This window comes from Alosa alosa, chromosome 6 (assembly GCF_017589495.1).
Source record: "Alosa alosa isolate M-15738 ecotype Scorff River chromosome 6, AALO_Geno_1.1, whole genome shotgun sequence".
Classification (NCBI taxonomy): domain Eukaryota; kingdom Metazoa; phylum Chordata; class Actinopteri; order Clupeiformes; family Clupeidae; genus Alosa; species Alosa alosa.
The window spans coordinates 7258660-7277001 of record NC_063194.1 but is presented as its reverse complement, the minus strand read 5'-3'; the positions used below and the strand labels follow the sequence as shown (position 1 = coordinate 7277001).

The 18342-nt window shown below is 45.2% G+C and overlaps 1 protein-coding gene across 1 annotated transcript; it reads left to right on the top strand.

Annotated features, from left to right (window-relative positions):
- The first annotated feature begins 2750 nt into the window (after window positions 1–2750).
- On the top strand, window positions 2751–18310 carry emp2 (epithelial membrane protein 2). The gene is made up of 5 exons (XM_048244982.1): window positions 2751–2867; window positions 15563–15673; window positions 15859–15967; window positions 16264–16404; window positions 16912–18310. Exons 2-5 carry the CDS (start codon window positions 15596–15598, stop codon window positions 17079–17081), a joined length of 498 nt encoding a protein of 165 aa, XP_048100939.1. The 5' UTR covers window positions 2751–2867; window positions 15563–15595; the 3' UTR covers window positions 17082–18310.
- Window positions 18311–18342: the final 32 nt, after the last annotated feature.

Below are 18342 nucleotides of genomic sequence, written 5' to 3'. Positions count from 1 at the left end.
TGTTTTTACACCTCTTTTATGGTATTTACCAGAGGCTCCAACTATTGAGGTGGACCCTGCATGTGCAACCTTGGTGCTGCTACAGGTAGTGGGATGGGAATTTTGGTTCCATACTGCCATTTCATTAGGAATTTTATTTTCATATCTAATTTGCATCTCCTACAGACAGTGAGCTTGCCAAACCTGTGGGCCCACCGTCTGGTCGCCTGTGCATTTCATTTTTAATGATCTAATTAATTAGTTCAATGCCCTTCTTGTAGAGCTACATGTTATTACAACATGCAATTACAGTTAGAGTCAAGGGTCATAATTTGTCTGAATATGTGGGCCTAATTGCATTTGTTAAAAGTCTTAATTAATTAATAAAGCACGTTTTACCAAGGGCCACTGATACAGTATATATATAAATATGTGTGGCTGAATATTCTCTGAATACACTCTGCAAGTGTGCAATCCCACTGACTGGCACCTGTATAGGTCAGCCAACATTTAGCTGATAAACCCAGTCAGTGAGTGTTCAGCTGGGTGTTGGGTAGCCGTCAGTAGTGAGAGAGCCAGGCTCCTTCACTCTCCCTCTTCTAGGCAGCGCACTCTCTCTCCCTCTCCTTCTGGGCTTTTGAGAGAGTCTGGACACTCCACACCAGATCCGAACAGGATGCGAGGTAGGGGAGGAGCAGAACCTGTTTTACCACCTTCATATGTTACACTGCAGGGGATTCTCACTGAACCTCCACCATGACCTTCAGTTCAGACACAAAAGAGAGCACTCGGAGTGGAGAGTGCAGAGATCTCTCCTGTGCAAACTCGCTGGCTCTGAGAATGAACTATATAAACATGCACGCACGCACGCACGCACGCACGCACGCACGCCACACCACACACACACACACATACACACACACACACACACACACAATGAGAATGACTTGTGCATTTCCAGTTTTCAAATAATACAAATGCAATAACAAAGCATCTGCATCACATATTGATGGTCAACAAACACTGAGCTACTCTGTTGAAATGCTTTTTAGACAGAGAATAAAGTGGTTTATTGATTTAAATGTGTATATTCTCAGGGAAAAACAATAACATGTGTTTGATATTTGGAGAAGACAGCAAACGACTGTAAACAATACAGAATAAATATACTGTACAGACAGATGTGCAAAAGAAAGGGAAGGGTAGAGTTGGGGGATGTTGAATGTCTATCCATATGGCATGATGAGTCTAAAATCAGAAATCAACAAAAGACAGAGGGGAAGGGCTCACTCCACAGATCGTTGTCAAAAATACTTGAAACACATACTGTAACTGGCATGAAAACATGTTTCTCATGACTCTGCATACATCTAGTGCATTCCAGGACATCACCAATCGCACACACTGATCTCTTAATACATGTATTAATGACCGACGTTTCGACGCACAGCCTTTATCAAGGACAAGCGCCTCTACTTGTGTGTGCATTCCTCCTCCATGCTTTTTCACAGCATTCGCTTTTATCTGCTGTTCCCTCTAAACACAATAGAGAATATACCAATGCCTCCAAGAAGCAGGAGGAACTCTGAGATGGCACTAGTGCTGACAGGAAATGGATGATGCTGGTCTTTACCGTGAGCAATGAGATGAGATGAGACAGACAGAGACAGAGAGACAGAGAGAGAGAGAGAGAGAGAGAGAGAGAGAGAGAGAGAGAGAGAGAGAGAGAGCAAAGCCTGTGGAATCAGGAAACCTAGGGTGGGAGGTGGGGATGACAGGAACCTATGGATGCAAAAGGGAGCACTGAAAGGGAAATGAAAAGACCCAGCCTTTAAGCTGCAGATGATATGATATCTACAGAGGCACAGTGCTGGAGCGACTTCATGACAGATGTGAACTCTGGATAAAAAAAAAAAAAAAGGCCATTGGGAAGCTTGACGGGAAGTTCGAGGAGAAAATACATTTCAAGTTTTCAAGAATAGACAACTGTATTGCAGTAATACTGCAGTTACTCTGCACTGTGTAAAAGCATGACAGTTATGCTTCCAGTCATTCAAAAGTAATGGACAGGAAGGGGGTTATGGGGTGGATAGAGAGAGTGCTGGAGAGAGAGAGAGAGAGAGAGAGAAGTGGGCAGAAATGGGAAAAGAGTTCTCAGTGGTTGAATTTCGGGGGGCGAAGCAACAAGATTTAACTGCTTCCTTTGTGAGTAAATCTCCTTCTAGTCCCTTCCTGTTCCTTGCCTCCTGCTCAGGAGGACAGAGAAGCAGGATAAGCTCTGCACTCTAGTTTCTCCTCTTCTGAACAGCCGCGCATTTTCAGGACTGCACCTAAGCCCGCTCACCAACTCCCACAAACCCAAACGGTGATTCTCAACCACACACCACAAGACAGTGGACTTTCCCATCTGTGCATTACCAACATAACAAAACTTTTTGAATTTGTAGCTCACAATATAACATGGAACCTTATCATGTAAATATACGCAGTTTTGACACTTCATAAAATTAAATATTTTGGAATGGTTTTAATAATAGAAGATAAAAAAAAATGTGCAAAGATAAGCATACTTCACAAGGTCTCACACACGTTCTTCCATCACTTTGTCACTCTGAATAGCATTTACACACCAACTGGTTTGTTGCCAATCCCCTCCCACCTCTCCATCTGCAGCACAACAAGTATTAAATTCCAGACCACACCCAGTACTGGGCAGGAACAATTTGGGAGAGGAGGAGCCCCACACTTTTGCTCATTTCACTATTACTACAGTACTCCCTGCCCCTGGTCACGTTTCTAGGCTACTCACTACACATCATTCAGGCTCCACGTCTTACCACTTTGACCAAAAGAAGGCCATACTCTGAATTCTTTAATTCTTCTAATCTGTAAGTATTAATTATTTGTTTACTCAACATACTTAATTTATTTTGCGCCTGGAATAGGCAGCCACTAGACAGTGTGTTAGTGACCGTTTACTTTTTTGGATAAGCTACTTTAGAGATGAATATTAGCCTACTATATCAAAAGCTTAACGAGAAGCCTGGCATAGTTTCCTGTGTGGTATTAAAAGTTTGAGGTTGCCTGGAGTTTTCAGAGCGTGCGGTGAAAGGGGCGTTGTCAACTGCGTGAGCGTGTGGGACGCGCGCGCTGATGGCGCTAATTGAACCACCGAAGCAATAGGAATTTGTCTGGTGCTGTGTTTATAGTTTGCAGTGTCTGGTGAAACTAATATTAGATTGAGGAATTTAAAGTGTTTATTTAGGCGTCATCAGAATACTGTGTTGTCATTTGAGTGTTTTTGTTAAAGAAAGAGCAATAAGCTCGAATAACTATCTGGCTGAGCTATAATAAACAACGTAAATCGACTGTCTAGACTACTTTAGTGGAGAAATAGTCGGAGTTCAAACTTTTACCTACCACATGAACTTTTTCTTCCCCTGGTGTCTGGTATGACGCCCCCTGGTGTCAATTTACAAGGTCGTCATAGTAAGTGGTGTGATCAAACTCAATGAGGCAAAGCCAACATTCAGTAAACAGCTTTGTTTTGTTTACCCATTTGCCCTTTGTTAATTGACTTCATGAGTGCATGTGTTCTTTTTTCATAGACCTGTAGACTCTTTCAACCATGTGTTTTGTGTGGGTGAATTAATAGGTTTCAGAGCACATTAGATGCAATTCAGTTTCATTTGTGACCCGTTTGTGTAAACAAACAAACAAACAAACAAAAAAATGTCAAAAAGTTATTATAGGCTATAAAATCTCTACTGATATACTTTCTTGTATCATCATTGTTCACTTGTTTGTGAGGTGGTCACCTCTCTTTCCATCTATCTCTCTCTCTCCATCCCTCTCTCTGTCTCTCTGGCACATGTGTGCAGTGAGTGTTGGGGGTTGGGGAGTCGTGTTGTGTTTTCATGAGTGGTCTCGCCCTCGCAGCGTCGTGGATTTCCGGAGGCCTGGCTCCTCTGGGATTAGTGCACAAACAAAAGCCAGTATGGCCGCCACGATCCACACCAAACCACGCAGCATGCTGTGCTCTGCCTCAGACTACTTTCTTGTCTCTCTCACACTTACAGTATAGGCAGAAAACGAACGTTCACAACAAGCATTGAGAAACAAACAAACAAACAAAAAAGTGGCAGGAGCAAAGAAAGCGAGGGATAAAGGAGCACTTATTCTTTCCCCTGGACGACCCTCTTTAGTGTGATTTATGGGCACTCAATCCGACGGTCCGGCATGCCGGCCTGATGCTTATCCCTAGGTTGTGTGGCAGCAGCTCATTGTATCTTCAGCTGGCAGGCTTCCAGGCCCTGACTAGCGGCTGCTGGAGGGAAATCTCTCGAGGGCCCTTATGCTACGTGTGTGCTTCCATAGGTGTCACTATTTATGCTGCATCGCACGTCTCTTCCTGCTCCTCTCGCCTCTGTGGCATTTTATCCCAGACATTACCCGAGAGCCACTCACAGATAGGCCTTAACTCTGATCCTGACTCTGCTGCTGAGAGCATCCCTGGAGATATGAGAGTGAGAGAGGCCTTTTAGCCAGCATTGGAAAATAGCTGCAATTCCCTGTGAAATCGGGCGGATGGCAAACGTAGAAGTGACATGTAGCCAGTTAAATGACCAATGGCTCACATGAGCTAATAGGCAGACTCTGATTTTCCATGTGTTAATTTTCCATTTTCTAAACACGTGTGATGTGTGGGATTTTTCTTTTTCTTCAACTCCCCATCACGCCACTTCACTAAGTGTTCTGTCTTTGTGTTCTCTGGTTTATGTGAAACTCGTGCTCACGAGTCCCCCCAACTTACACACCCTTTCTTTTTAAAAAAAAAAAATAACAAAAAAACAGCGAAGAGTGAAATCATACCTCCCATTGGCATAGCGAAAGGCATACTCACGCATAAAAGTGCTGCTTGCAGGGCTTTTTGAGATTAGGTGGCGAGTTTTGCGCCTGGCCAGTCAGGGCAGAATAGGGGGCTTGTCAACGTTCGGATCAGGAAAGAGCCTCTCCCTCTATTTGCGAGCCAGGCTGAGCTTGCGGCCCTTTTGTGATTCTAAAAGCTGACGGCAAAGCAGAGCAGCCAATGTACTCAGGGCCTGATCACCACTGTTGTCTTTATACTCTCTGTGTGTGTGTGTGAGTATGGTGGTGGTGGGGGGGAGGTTGACTCCGCTAGAGCAAAGACCGGGCCCGAGGAAAATGCAGGCATTTTGGCTTTTCTTTTTTGTCATTCTGTTTGTCTTGTTTTGTGCTTTCACAACAGATCTCAGGATAGCATGCCGGTGACTGGTTTTCTCCCCATCAGACAATAGAGTGATGATATGTTGCTGTGAGATACCTTAGAGCCATACCAGCACTTACTGACGCCCCCTGAACACTATGAGCTTCATTGAGAGACTGAATGCTCACTCTCCAAAGCTCAGTGTTGAGCATGAATGCTAGCACACTGGAAGGGAAGTTCAAGCAAAGTCTGGATTCTCTTTTGTGTCCTCTAAAGTTTGTGTCAACCAGTTCGAGTTTGTTTTTGCCAGTCAGAGAAAGAATGTGGATACAACCCATCTGTTGTTAATGAACATGGAACAGAGGTCACAAGGGTGTGTGTGTGTGTGCACGTGTGTTTGTATGAATGTGTGTGTAAGGAGGTGGAGAAGAAAGGGAAAGTAATTCAATGTCTTTTTTTTATCTGAGTCACACATTACAGCATTTCAGTGGAACAGGTGATGACAGATGGTCATGTGCTGCAGACTCCTCTGCATTCTCTCTGTTTCTCTCCTGCCTGACCCCTTGGCTTCTCTCAGTTGGTGTTCGTCATTTCTTTACATGGTGGCTAAATTGTGTGTGTGTCTGTGTGTGACTTATTAAGGCTATATAAAAATATAGTACAGTGTCCAGTGGTCTTAAATAAACAGATAGAATTGGATAGAGATTGAATGAGATAGACAGAGAGAGAGATAGACAGACAGAGAGAGAAAGAGAGAGACAGAGAAAGACAGAGAAAGAGAGAGAGAGAGAGAGAGAAAGAGAGAGACAGAGAGAGAGAAGCTGAAAGTTGGAGCTCTTTAATCTGGCACAGTGTGTTTTGGGCAGCCTGTGTGGTTCCCATGAGTGAGGCGATAAATTGCAGATGTCTTGCAAACGTTTGTTGGATTCAGAACCGCATGGAGGTGGAACTGCTGCTCACGTGCACGATCCCAGCCCGCCGGGTCAAGGCAGCCTCAATGCTGTCTGCCAGCAGTCAGACAGGCTGACACACACACACACACATACACACAAACATGTTAAAAGGGGGCAGTAAAATACAAAGGGGTAGAGAAGCAAGAACAGACATGCACATGACTTCAAATAACCACACAGACGTCCATATGTTATGTACTGTATACACTAGGGGGAAGGGCAAGGACAGCATCTTCAAACAATCTTACCGCACTGCAGACACGTTCATGTTGATGTGTGTTTGTGTATGGGGAGGAGGTATTTGTCTTCCTCTTTCAGACGTGAGGAAAGACACACACAGTGAAAGGAGACAGTCACTCACTAGTGCACTGCACCGTAAGACTACAATGCAAAGGGGGTAGTGGTGTCTGGTTGAGGGCTGACACAAACACTCGCACACTTTTAGGAGGAGCACAGACACATATGGCTTTGCTATTAGGCTCTCCATAAACCTGGTCAGTTGTTGGCGCTACTATGCAATGCGCTCTTGCGGCATCTGCTCCTTGCATAAAGCGATCGGAGCGAACGCCAAGCAGCCACTGAGGAGGCCGTAGATCAAGGAGCGCCTCGGCCCCTGGCGGCCCATCGCACTCTTGAGCAAAATAAACCCAAAATGTTTAGTCTTGCGTTTCGCTGATTCAGCAAATGAGAGCTCTAGCAAACATAAACACACCTCGCTTCTTCTCTCTTGCTCTCGCTCCTCTCTGTTCGATAGGGACGGACCATAAGCTGGAAAAAACATCCTCTCTCTCTTTCTCTCTCTGTGTGAAGGCTCTCTAGTCAGAGATGAAAGTTACTTGGCTGGGACCCAGCAAGTGTGAGATAGAGGGGAGATTGGCGTTGGCCACGTGAAACAGACCCGCCTCTGTGGGGCATTCATGGTTTCTTTTCTTGTGTGTGTGTTTAGTTTTTTTTTTCCCTTTCTTTTTTTCTTTGGGCTCAGTCACGTCTGTGCAGCACCTGCCCAGATGGCAACGAGCACCAGAACCAGACCCGGCTAGCATATGGCTCTGCACTGGCCCTGACCTGGTGCCGGTCTGCTGAATTAGTCGGTTGTGGGCTCTGCTGTTCTGTGGGGTGAGCGCTTGGGGTGGAGGGTTGTTGGAGTGTGTGTGTGTGTGTGGGGGGGGTTTAGTGAGTAGTACAAACCTTCAGCGGGCTCACACTTCCGAACGTCCAACCCTCTGGTGGCAGATGCCTTGGAGATGAAAGCTGTGCAGGGCTGCCAGGCTTTAGGTGATAGGCTTTAAACTCAGCAGGCAGCTAGCGAGATGACTACTGAGAGTGGAGGTGTGCGTGTGTGTGTTTCTTTCTCTCTCTGTTTGTGTGGAGGGGTGGTGTGCATGAGTGCCGTGCTTCGCAAAACATTTTGCCATCTTTGGCAACAAGAAATGCTGCAAAATGAGCATGCTTTAAAAAATGACATGAATAGTTTTTACTTCCCAATCAACAACACACAAAGAGCATACAAATTATTGTTTAAAAAACTAAATATATACACATACATATATGTGTGTGTGTCTTTGTGTATGTGAACATGTCTGGTAGTGCTTGTGAAATAGACACTCTGTAGGAATTCCCTTCACAGGGGTCATGACCCCAACAGCCCCGTCATCCTCCCTCTCTGCCTGGTCATGAATGAGCGAGTAGGAGGAGTCCCTCAGATAGATGCTGTCTGTCTGTCTGTCTGTGCCAACACTACTGATCCATAAGACTAATGAGGCAGAACACTACTTAAGCAACATTTATCTTTTGTTCATCACATCATTCTGTGTGAATGTCTGAGACCTCTCTCTCTCTTTTAGTCTGAGCCTTTTGTCCGCCAAGTCACTGCCTCGGGGCTGGAGTTTGGGATGCCTGTTTGACACAGCATTCTTGTTCACTGAGGGTGCTTCCTCTCCTTCCCACTTAGTCTTCTGCCGCCTGTCTGTCAGTCGCAGCTCAGCTGGCCTGTCTGGGTTACAGTTGCTGGAGAGCAGAGCAGAGCAGTGCAGCGCAAGGCTAGGCACAGGGTGGGGCTTATTGTTCTCTTGGACTGTACCCAGAACAGCACAGGGCTCTTGAAAAAAAAAAACTCCCCTTCCACTGGACTGATGCCAGGGAAGAACTTTTGGCCTTTGTGTGTTCTCTAAAAATAAAGTCACTGCCACTGCCATTGTTGTGCATACACAAATGATGGCGTATAGGATGGGTTGTGTTTCACACACAGGCAAACAAGGATGAGGGTGGGAGGGGAGGGGGGGGGGGGCACATCCCAAACAGCACAAAACGAAGGTCTTGATTTTTCCTTTTGGACTGAAAGTTTTCAAGGTTTGTCCCCACTGCACCCTCCATCCTGCCACCACCCTCCACTTCCAGGCCAGTCATCCACAGTAATAATGTGTTAAAGCGTGGTTGGAGTTGCGCCTATGCAGTAAAAACAAGCCCGTATAAATATCTCAGTGTTGAGCTCAGGCATGGCATCTCTAAGCAGCCCCACTCGCACTGAAATGGCCCTTTGTCTAAGTCTTGCCTGAAACAAAGAACGGGCTGTCAAAGAAAAATGGCTATCACAGTTTTGAGATTGAATGTTACTTTGCTTTGTTTGTTTGTTTTCTCTCTCTCTCTCTCTCTCTCTCTCATACATATATATATATATATATATATATATATATATATATATATATATATATACCGGTGTATATATATTGTTCAAACTGGAGAGACTGAATGAAGGAGAGACGGAAAGAGAGGAGGAAGAATATTAGAGTTGACAGAATGCTTCCAAGATGAGTGCCGCAGGGACATTTTCATCAATTTGACACGGCAAATTGAAAAGTAGCCGCCGGCTCCCTGCCTACAAACACCTTGAACGAAAAAAGGAGAAAGCAAAAAAAAAGAAGAAAGCTGGAGCTCCGTCGCTACTGTTGTCCTCCCTCCTTGTGTGGCACATCTGTTTACAATGAGACGCAGAAATGAAAGTAAATGCATTACGAGATATCTGCGGCTTTTTAAAAGATTGCTCTGTGTCGGGGAATATTGATCGTAATTAAATCATTGTCTGCGGGTTTGGGGGCCCGCCAGCGCGTTCCTCCCTGCAGAGCAGATGGGTCTTGCTTGTAGTCAGAGTGGCCCCAGTGATGTGCAACATCAGTGCCAGAAAACCTTATCTGCAACCTCCATCCTCCCATCCTGTCCGTGACAGACGAGGAAGATGGAGAATCCTGCAGGGATGCTCCCACGCGCATCTCTCTGTCGCCATTTAACTTTCTCTAACTTCCGCTTACACAAACATAGGTGAAGTTATAGGATTGAGGCTGGTTGTAAATTGCTTGTGTGGAGTAGTACCTGGGTACTTGTCTTGGCTGTTCTTGTCTTGTAGTGTTTATGTATGGCATGAATGTAGAGATAAGGCTCAGGGCCGGATTTCCCTATACACTACAGAAGTTGCATAGGGCCCCGCAAGTTAAATGAAGGCCCCCTTCCGCGTCTCCCCCATGTTGCTGGCCTAGCCTAACAGGGAAGTGAATCCTCACTTTAAATACGTTCATAATATGCTCAAGATGAAACTAGCAGTTTTTCAGCAGAAACATGCGAGGACCCATCTAAACTGATCGGTGAGCTAATCAGTGGCCCATACATTTCCAAAACAAGTAAATGGTTTTACAATAGCCTATTTCAGTCAAGCTTTATTGGTTTAGATACAACTGCAACAAGTTACATTTTGGCCCTCAGAGTTCAGGTAGGAGGGCCCCTTAGCAGGATTTTACTTAAGGCTTATGGAGGTCTGAACCGGCACTGATAAGGCTCATGCAAAAGGCCTGCTACAGGTTGTTGGGGAAGCTGCTTTCAATGGCCTTGGAAAAGGATAGTCAGAGGTTATAAGTGGTGTGTAAATTTGCTTCAAATAGTTGGACAAGAGGGGTTAATTTGGGGTCACCCATTTTTAAATAAACACACACAGCTTTAAGTAATCATAACTAAAACAGACCTCCAAGACAACAATGGCAACCATGACAAAAATGAGCTGATCAATCAGCTTGGAGCAACTGCTGTGACAGGCAGGCAGGCTTGTGAACTTCTGACCTGTATGGTAGCTGACTCCAGAACAGATTCAGCTCAGGGACTGCTGCATTCCGGAACGTACAGCTCTGTGCATTTGCAGCAGACCTGAGACCTGTAAGTGAGCAGCAGCAGCAGCACACTGCAGCTCCGACCGTGAAGCTCACGAGGAAATACCAGAGGCAAACGAGAGCGCATCGTCAGCCGTCCAGCCGCTGGCCCCGAGTCAAAGACACGTTTCCTGTGTGGAGTGATGGATGTGTGATGGCCACTGTTCAGGCTGAATTGGATCCCCCTCTCTCTCTCTCCCTCATCAGTCTCTTTTTCATACCAATGCTTCTCGCAGAGTAAGAAATCACACTGTTAAGGTTTAACTGTGGTTTACCTCTTGGGTCCCAGGCAGGTCACCACACAGTGGGAGCTGCATGTATGTGCTGTTGAGTACAGGCGGAATGTATCGCTTCACTGAAACACGAGTTGTTAGATGTAAATATCTGCCACGTGGTTTGAGGTAAATAACATAAATGATGCAACATGATATTCTTGTTATAGTGACGGTCTGATATTAAAGTGTCACTTATCTTCCCTCCACACACACACACAGATAAAGCAAGAGCCTTTTGAAAGGTTGTACCCTGGGAGTCACGTGACTTGAGTAGAAAGCTGTCAATCAAGCAGCTGGAAACAGGGTTGCACCAGGCACATGACCTAAGAGGGAGAACTCTGAGCAAGAGTGAGTGAGTGAATGAGAGGCAGACACTGACTGCCCATAACACATATACACATGTAAATCTCTCTCTCTCTCTCTCTCTCTCTCTTTCTCTAAAAGCCACAGACGGAGCTTTGCAGGGTGGCGTTTGCAGCGTGGAGTTTTCCCTTTGGCTTTTCCATCATTTGTTCCATGACTGCAGTGTCTGTTTTCAACAGTGGCTGATTTGGAAGCATGTTGGCGACTGTGGCTTTGTTTTAAAGACATTAAAAAAGTGAAACTCAAGTCAGCGTTTTCCATCGAGCTTCGCGGGAACCAAGATGAGGTTGTTTGGCAGAGAGAGAGAGAGAGGGGGGGGCAGTAACAGTAACAGCAGTAGCAGCAGCTCTCTCTAAAAAGCTGACTCCAATTCATTTGCTAATGATATTTTATAGGTCCACAAACCTTCGAGAGGGAAACTCAACTGTCATTACCAAACCACAGCCTTGCAGATAGGGAGCCCTTTACAGCACAGCGTAATCCTGCCCCCTTTTCCAAGACAAACGCTCACTGGTCTTCATGTTCCATCGCACATTAACTTTTAAAGGATCCATAGCCCCCTACCCCATTACGGGGCTCAACTAAAAGCTGGAATGACCCCTTCCTGTCCCCCCACCTTCTTATGAACAAAAGCAGCTGCATTGCAGATGTGTGGGAGCTTAAGGGTCCACAGTGGGTGGGTGATTGACTCTGATGTACGGACGGGCCCTACTAATTTCATTCATCATAAAATGTAATTGCGAGTCAATTACTGCGCTGGGTGACAGGGGCCGTTTACATTGGCAATTAATTGCCGGCATATTGCAATCAATTGTGGTTATTTGTCACGATTACATCAGGGCAATGCTGTGTGCGTTGTGTGAGTGAGACCAAGTCATGTGTGCTTCTCAGAATCTGGTCGCGGCGAGGAGATATTTCCCAGTGTGGTGGCACAGAGATGACATGAGATATCCCATGTAATACATGCTTTAAGAACAGGGGACTTATCTGAAGAATGCATGGGTGAGCATTGGCACACAGCTGTTATGTGTTGTGAGACTTGTGTGGAATTGTCCATAAAGCCGTCTTTTTTCACGTTCTTTATCAACAGCCGCAAGAAGAAAAAAAACTCCACAATGACCGCTTGTTCCTTTAGGGTGTGTGCACACAATCAAGTGCAGGAGATAAGACACATCCGGGACTGAGTTTGTGTTAGTCAGGGTGTGAAAATGTGTGAAAGTGAACGTGGGCTTCTTGCGTTTCCATGGGCCTCTTTCTTTAATTGCCTTTACATTTTAGCTGACTTAAAGCAACATGCCCCCACCACCACAGGCAAGCTCCAATGGGACCTCTGTATCGCCAAGATCTATGGAGAACAGTGTTTCTGTTGTGAGGCCCTCAAGATACAGCACCAACGGCGGAGTGCACTGGAGAATGTCAAAATAAGTGAAAACTTGCAGGACTGCTTGACAATCTATCCAAAAAAGGGAAGTATTGAACTTGTCTCGAGTTCCCATAGATTGTATCTGACTCAAACATAGGGTCAGACAGTGTTGTGTCCAGTGAAGTCATCCAGTTCCGATTTCTAGCTCCTCTGCACTAGCATCCTGTCATTCCAGAAAACTCGTGTGCAGCAGTGATCGGCCAAGAGCAGCAAAGTTTGGTTTCTGGATGTTTTCATTTGCTCTCTCTTTCTCTCTATGTCCCTCTCTTCCTCTCTCCCTTTTGTCTTTTCTTGGTTAGTTTTCCTCCCCACCTCTGTGGAGATTCCTTTCCCTCCATTTCCAGCCGTCTGTCCCTCCCTCTCTCCTCCTCCTCCTCGTCCTCCACCTCCTCCTCCCATCGCTCGCTCCGCCCTACCCCCGTCTCAGGGCCAGGCATCTGTGGAGAAAATGAGAACCATGTGTGGAGCAGGGACCACGCCGCCGCCCCTCCGTCCAACCAACCAACCAGCCACCCACCCAGCTCCACCTCACCACTTCACACTTCAGGAAAAAGCACAGCAGCAGCAGCAGCAGTAGCAGTAGCAGCAGTAGCAGCAGCAGCAGCAGCAGCAGCAATGCTTGGAGCCAAGGCTCTCTTGGATGGTGGCACAGCTCTGATTGGTCTCACCCCCAACCCCAGGGGTTGTCTGCATCCTTCTTCCACACATACATTTGGTTTGGACTAAAGATATGGTGTAGAGAGCTTCGCTGAGTTGCCAGATAAGTGCGGTTGGCTGTGTGTGTGTGTGTGTGTGATGTCCACCCACGGTTCAGCCCCCTGTCTTTCTCTCTCTCTCGCTCCCCTTCGGGCACTTCCCTTCTATCCGCAAGCCTCGGAGGCCAGTGCGGGAGCCTGCTTCCTGTCAGCTGATGTGTTTTGCTTTTATTGTGACTCCATGTTGGCGGGAGCTTAATGCCTGCTTGGCTGGCTGACTAGGCTGGGCTGAGCTGGGCTGGGCTGGGCCGGCTGGCTCGCTACGCGTGTGCCAAAACGGGGAACACGGGGCGTGCCCATTTCACACAGGGATCCTCCCACAGTCAGGCTTGTTTGTTTTGAGGACAAACACAGAAAATGTGCTCATCAGTCTCATGCGGAAATCACCTTTTAGATTTCAGCAGGCTGGTAAACAGGAAGCCATACTGTCAGGCTGTCAGTTAGTGACCCGTGTTAGTCAAATCTTTTATTCTAGAGGAATACACATTACTTTCGCAGCATTCACAGGTGTTTGCTGAGGTCTTTGTCTATATCAGGGAAGTCTTAGTTAACACTCATTGCCTTAAGCACATTAACTAGCATCATGACAATGTTTTTGTCCAGAGCCATAAGTCTTCATGATGCTTTGTTGAGTAGTGTGTTGAGTGAGTAATTTTTTACCATGAACGGAACTCATTAACAGGGAATCTTGCTTTGAATGAATCCATTTGTAGCTGCCAAGCTTCTCTTTAACACCCTCTAACATTGGTATCATTTGTCACAGTAGTTAGGGAGTGGATCTTGGCTTGCGCACCAAAGAGAATTCACATAGGGGTCACTGGAGGATGCACGAAGAGGAGAACGCTTCTTGTCTGTGTTGTTGTTAGGCAAGACTGAAAAAACGTTGATCTGCTTAATCATTGGCTCTGCAGTTATGAATGGCGCTGATCTTTATAGCAGATGGCTCCAGCCCAGTTTGAAATTAGACGAGAATGAAGTGGAGGATGAGCTGCGGCAAATGTCTCTCATATGATTAGGCAGCGCATTCGGAATGATCTTGTTACAGCCGGAGATAACCAGTCAAGTGGTTTGACGAGTGCGGCACCATGACCTGTCATTGAGAGCTGTTTCTTTCCTCGCGTGTATTGAACTGAGTCATTGAGTGACTCAGATGCCCTCTCGCTCCTTCGCTCTCTCTTCCCCATCTCAAGTCCCATTATCGCTGCCACTTGCACGACACAATATTATGGTCTTTATTTGGCTAGTGTCGCAGGATGTGGTGAAGTGATTCAGAGAGCAGGAAATGAAGTGCTATCATGCAAATGTGAATGGGCACATATTTAATGTCCCGCTCACTTACTCTGCTTCTCTGCTTCTCTGCCTCTCTCTCTCTCTCTCTCTCTCTCTCTCTCTCTCTCTCTCTCTCTCTCACACACACACACACACACACACACACACACACACACACACACACACACACACACGGGACTAAGAAAAAAAAATCCCGGAGCTTCCAGAATGACTCAAGATTTGGAGGTTTGGGTGATGCAGAGATGTGTGTGTGTATAGGGGGTGAGGTGAGGTGAGGGTTAGGGTGGTGGTGGGGAGGGAGGTTTTCAGAATGTTAGTTCTCAGTCCTCAGTCCTGAACAGTGTGGCCCATCGGGCTCTGAGTCCATGCCGTAGGGCTTTGCGCCCGTGACTGGTTGTATTCGCTGGTGAAAAGAGGAGCAGACGCTATCTCAGTGCTACCGCTGCCACACCGTTACCTCATCAATAAAGCAGACAAACGTGTGGCGCGTTCTGCTGCACTCTGGATGGATCCCTCACTCCCTCCTTCCCCTGGGACACACGAGGACCCACGGCTCAGAGCTGCACACATCAGGGAGATGGAGAGAGAGAGAAAGAGAGAGAGAAAGTACATTTCTCCTTGCATCGGGCACCTCTAGCTGAGTAGCATATGTCTTTGGGTGTTTTTCAGTAGCAAGTACTGTACATCAACATAACTATTCCAGTCTCTTAACTGAATCATAAAACCTTATCCACAGTCTCTATGCTCAGACTATGGCCGTAAGATAACTTCCAGGCTTATTGTATTAACATTTTTATACATCAATAAGTAAGCATATTACTGTACATGGCAGCCGTTACTTCTACAATCAGTACTTACTTTGGTTCATGAATCTTAGCTTACGGAAGTAGAGAGGGAAAGAATCTGGGGGTTACATTTTCATAAAAGTGTTTAGTTTAGACTGAGGAATACATTCCACTTCTCTAAAGCATTTAGCCAAATTTAATTTTCCAGGACAAGTCACTCGGTGTCTTTTGTTTTGTTTTGCAGCTGTAGTCTACGTCTTCTGTAGATATAAATAGTCTCATGGACGGATGTTTGGATCTTTTCTTGTTCTTTTGTCTCCAGATTCCTCGCTGCTAGTCCTGAGTTCTCACCACCATGTTGGTAATACTGGCCTTCATCATCCTCTTCCACATAATCTCTGCCATTCTTCTATTCATAGCAACAATAAACAATGTGAGTATGAAACAGGCAGCCTTACCTTTAATGGTATATCATATAATAAGTATAATAAAGTATAATAGCATAAAGCATAAGTTATAAGCCTCTGTCCCTCTTCCTCTGCTATTGGGACTCCTCTTATCTGTCTTGACCATCTTATATGTCCTAATCTCGACCTGCTTTTCTCTCTTCTCTCCTAGGCCTGGTGGGTTGCTGGACCAGAGAAGAATCCCCTCTATGCTGACCTGTGGTACATCTGCAATAACACGCATTGCGGACCCATACCAAACAGCGCATCCACTGAAGCAGGTATCCAAAAGTAGTAGCACTCGCCTATGACTTATGCATGCGGAATGAGTATGTGCCAATCTGTAGTCATGCATAATACACACTGATTTATGTAAAGCTGGACATAGTTTCCAAGCGAGCTGGGGGGGGGGAGGAAGCTGTCAATAATGTAGGAGTCTGTTTTGTTGACTTCCATTGGTCACGTGCACAGAATCTCCTAGGATTCTGTGAGAGTTCAGGCATGAGTATACTGTATAGTTCATTTGGAGACATCAGAGTGAGACACACTGTAACACCCCCCCCCCCCCCCGCTACAGGCTACCTCCAGGCTGTGCAGGCGACTATGATCCTGTCCACTATCTTGTGCTGTGTGGGCTTCTTCGTGTTCATCCTGCAGCTCTTCCGTCTGAAGCAGGGCGAGCGCTTTGTCTTCACTGCCATTATCCAGCTGCTGTCTTGTGAGTCTTCACTCTCGATGTTTGGGAAACAGCTGTTTAAGACAACGGTTTAAAGTAGCACACAAAGTCACTGAAGTTATTACAGGCTGCCATTGCATTATAATTACTTGTTTTGTAACGATTTCTATAGGAGAACCCAATTCAGATAAATCATCTCGTTTTCAAGGGGTCATTTACGACAATACAACACATAAGACACATCACAGAAATACACCAACACATAGAATACACCAACACATTTGCCAGAGTTATCAACAGAAGCTCTCCCAATCCCACTTCATAACACAATCAAGACAGTAGTAATGTTCTAATGATTTGAATCTGATTTTTTGCCTACATGTCCACCAGCTGAACTGTTCCAACACGCACATTCCAACTAACTCTCAGATAGATGTGGCTCAGAGACTATGGTCAAATCCATTTTAGACCTTTCCTGATAAAAATCTAAAATGACAAAATTGCCCTTCTTTTTGCCTTTGTCCTTTTCCCTTCTCTGTCCCCTCCCAGCACTGTGTGTGATGGTTGGAGCCTCCATCTACACGGCCCAGCGCACATCCTTCCAGGAAAAGAAGTTGGAGACGGGAAACTATGGCTACACCTTCGTCTTAGCCTGGATCGCCTTCCCCATGACTTTGATCAGTGGGCTGATGTATCTAGTTTTGAGGAAGCGCAAATAGACAGAACTCACCTCACCATCGCTAAGAAGCTATATTGCCTTGAGCAATTTCTCTGTAAATATTCTTATTTTTATGTGTAGTTTTAAATACCAAATGCCGAAAATATAAAAGTACATCAAAAGAAAGCGTCTTATTAAGTGTAGTATACTGGAATCTTTTTTTCATTAGGAAAATGGTATGATATGTAGAATTTTAACCCTTTTTTGTCAATAAAATACAAAACCTCCAAAAAAAATCATTGTTGAATCAAATCCATGAAAATATGCAATGCTGTGATTTCAGGAGCTTTACACCTGGGAATGAATTTGCAAACTTGAAACCAAAGATGCTCCATACTTCAACCTGTTCAAGAACAAGCACTTACAAAACCACTATGCAGTTTATTCATTTGCTATAGGTTCATGGTCCAGTCATATTCCACCGGGACACAGCTCCTCTCCAAAACATGGCCATCTGGCTGCAGTCTCAGCAGCATCTTTGACCATTAGATGAATGAAAAGCCAAAGAAGGAAAACTAAATAAGGTCAGGTTGTTTTTGGGCAGGGCACTAGACTATACTTGAAATGGAGTAAATTGTTGACGGTTGGAGGGAAAAGCTGCATAATTGTGCCTGTTCTTGTGAATTAGTCTTTTTCTAGAGTTTTATCCATAGTTCTTAATTGTATTGCATGTTTTGTTGTACTTTGCTTTATTTTAGCTTAAAACGCATCAGTAAATCTATTATTGTGTTTTAGATCATGCGTTATACATTTAGCGACCAATACCTCCTGGGGCTTATAGGATTATTTGGAATATTGAGTAATAGGTGGTTAGGATTGTGTATGAACCCCAGACTAAAACCCATCAAGTCACCTCTCATAATGAGCAAAGACTTGAGCAAATGTCATATATAAAAAGTAATACACATTTAAGCAACTTTTGACAAAGACTGTATTTATTGTGTAGTAAATGCATTGTGTCGCTGTTAATATTTTTAAAGTATTTCTTGACCCAAAAGCTTGAAACCAATTTCCTTCTGGCATATGATATGAAGTAGTTTATGTAGGTTAGGATCTTCAAATGTTTGTAATTGGATGCAATCTCAGCCAAAGGCAGCTTCTTTTGCTCAGCTTACATCTTCTCTCTTGCCCAACCTCTCGCCTCTTCCTGTATTTCCAAAGAGACAGACCCCCAGCCAGGGCTCGAAAAGTGTTTTTTGTGGTCATAATTAAAACGCATTTTACATTAAAGTGCATCATTGTGTTTGTCTCCCTAAAGAAAT

What these genes read in the sequence shown, in the direction of transcription:
- emp2 (XM_048244982.1), top strand. Translation starts at nt 15,596, where the DNA reads ATGTTGGTAATACTGGCCTTCATCATCCTCTTCCACATAATCTCTGCC. An exon ending in CAGCGCATCCACTGAAGCAG is followed by an intron (nt 15,968 to 16,263) that starts GTATCCAAAAGT and finishes CCCCCGCTACAG; the next exon opens with GCTACCTCCAGGCTGTGCAG. An exon ending in CATTATCCAGCTGCTGTCTT is followed by an intron (nt 16,405 to 16,911) that starts GTGAGTCTTCAC and finishes GTCCCCTCCCAG; the next exon opens with CACTGTGTGTGATGGTTGGA.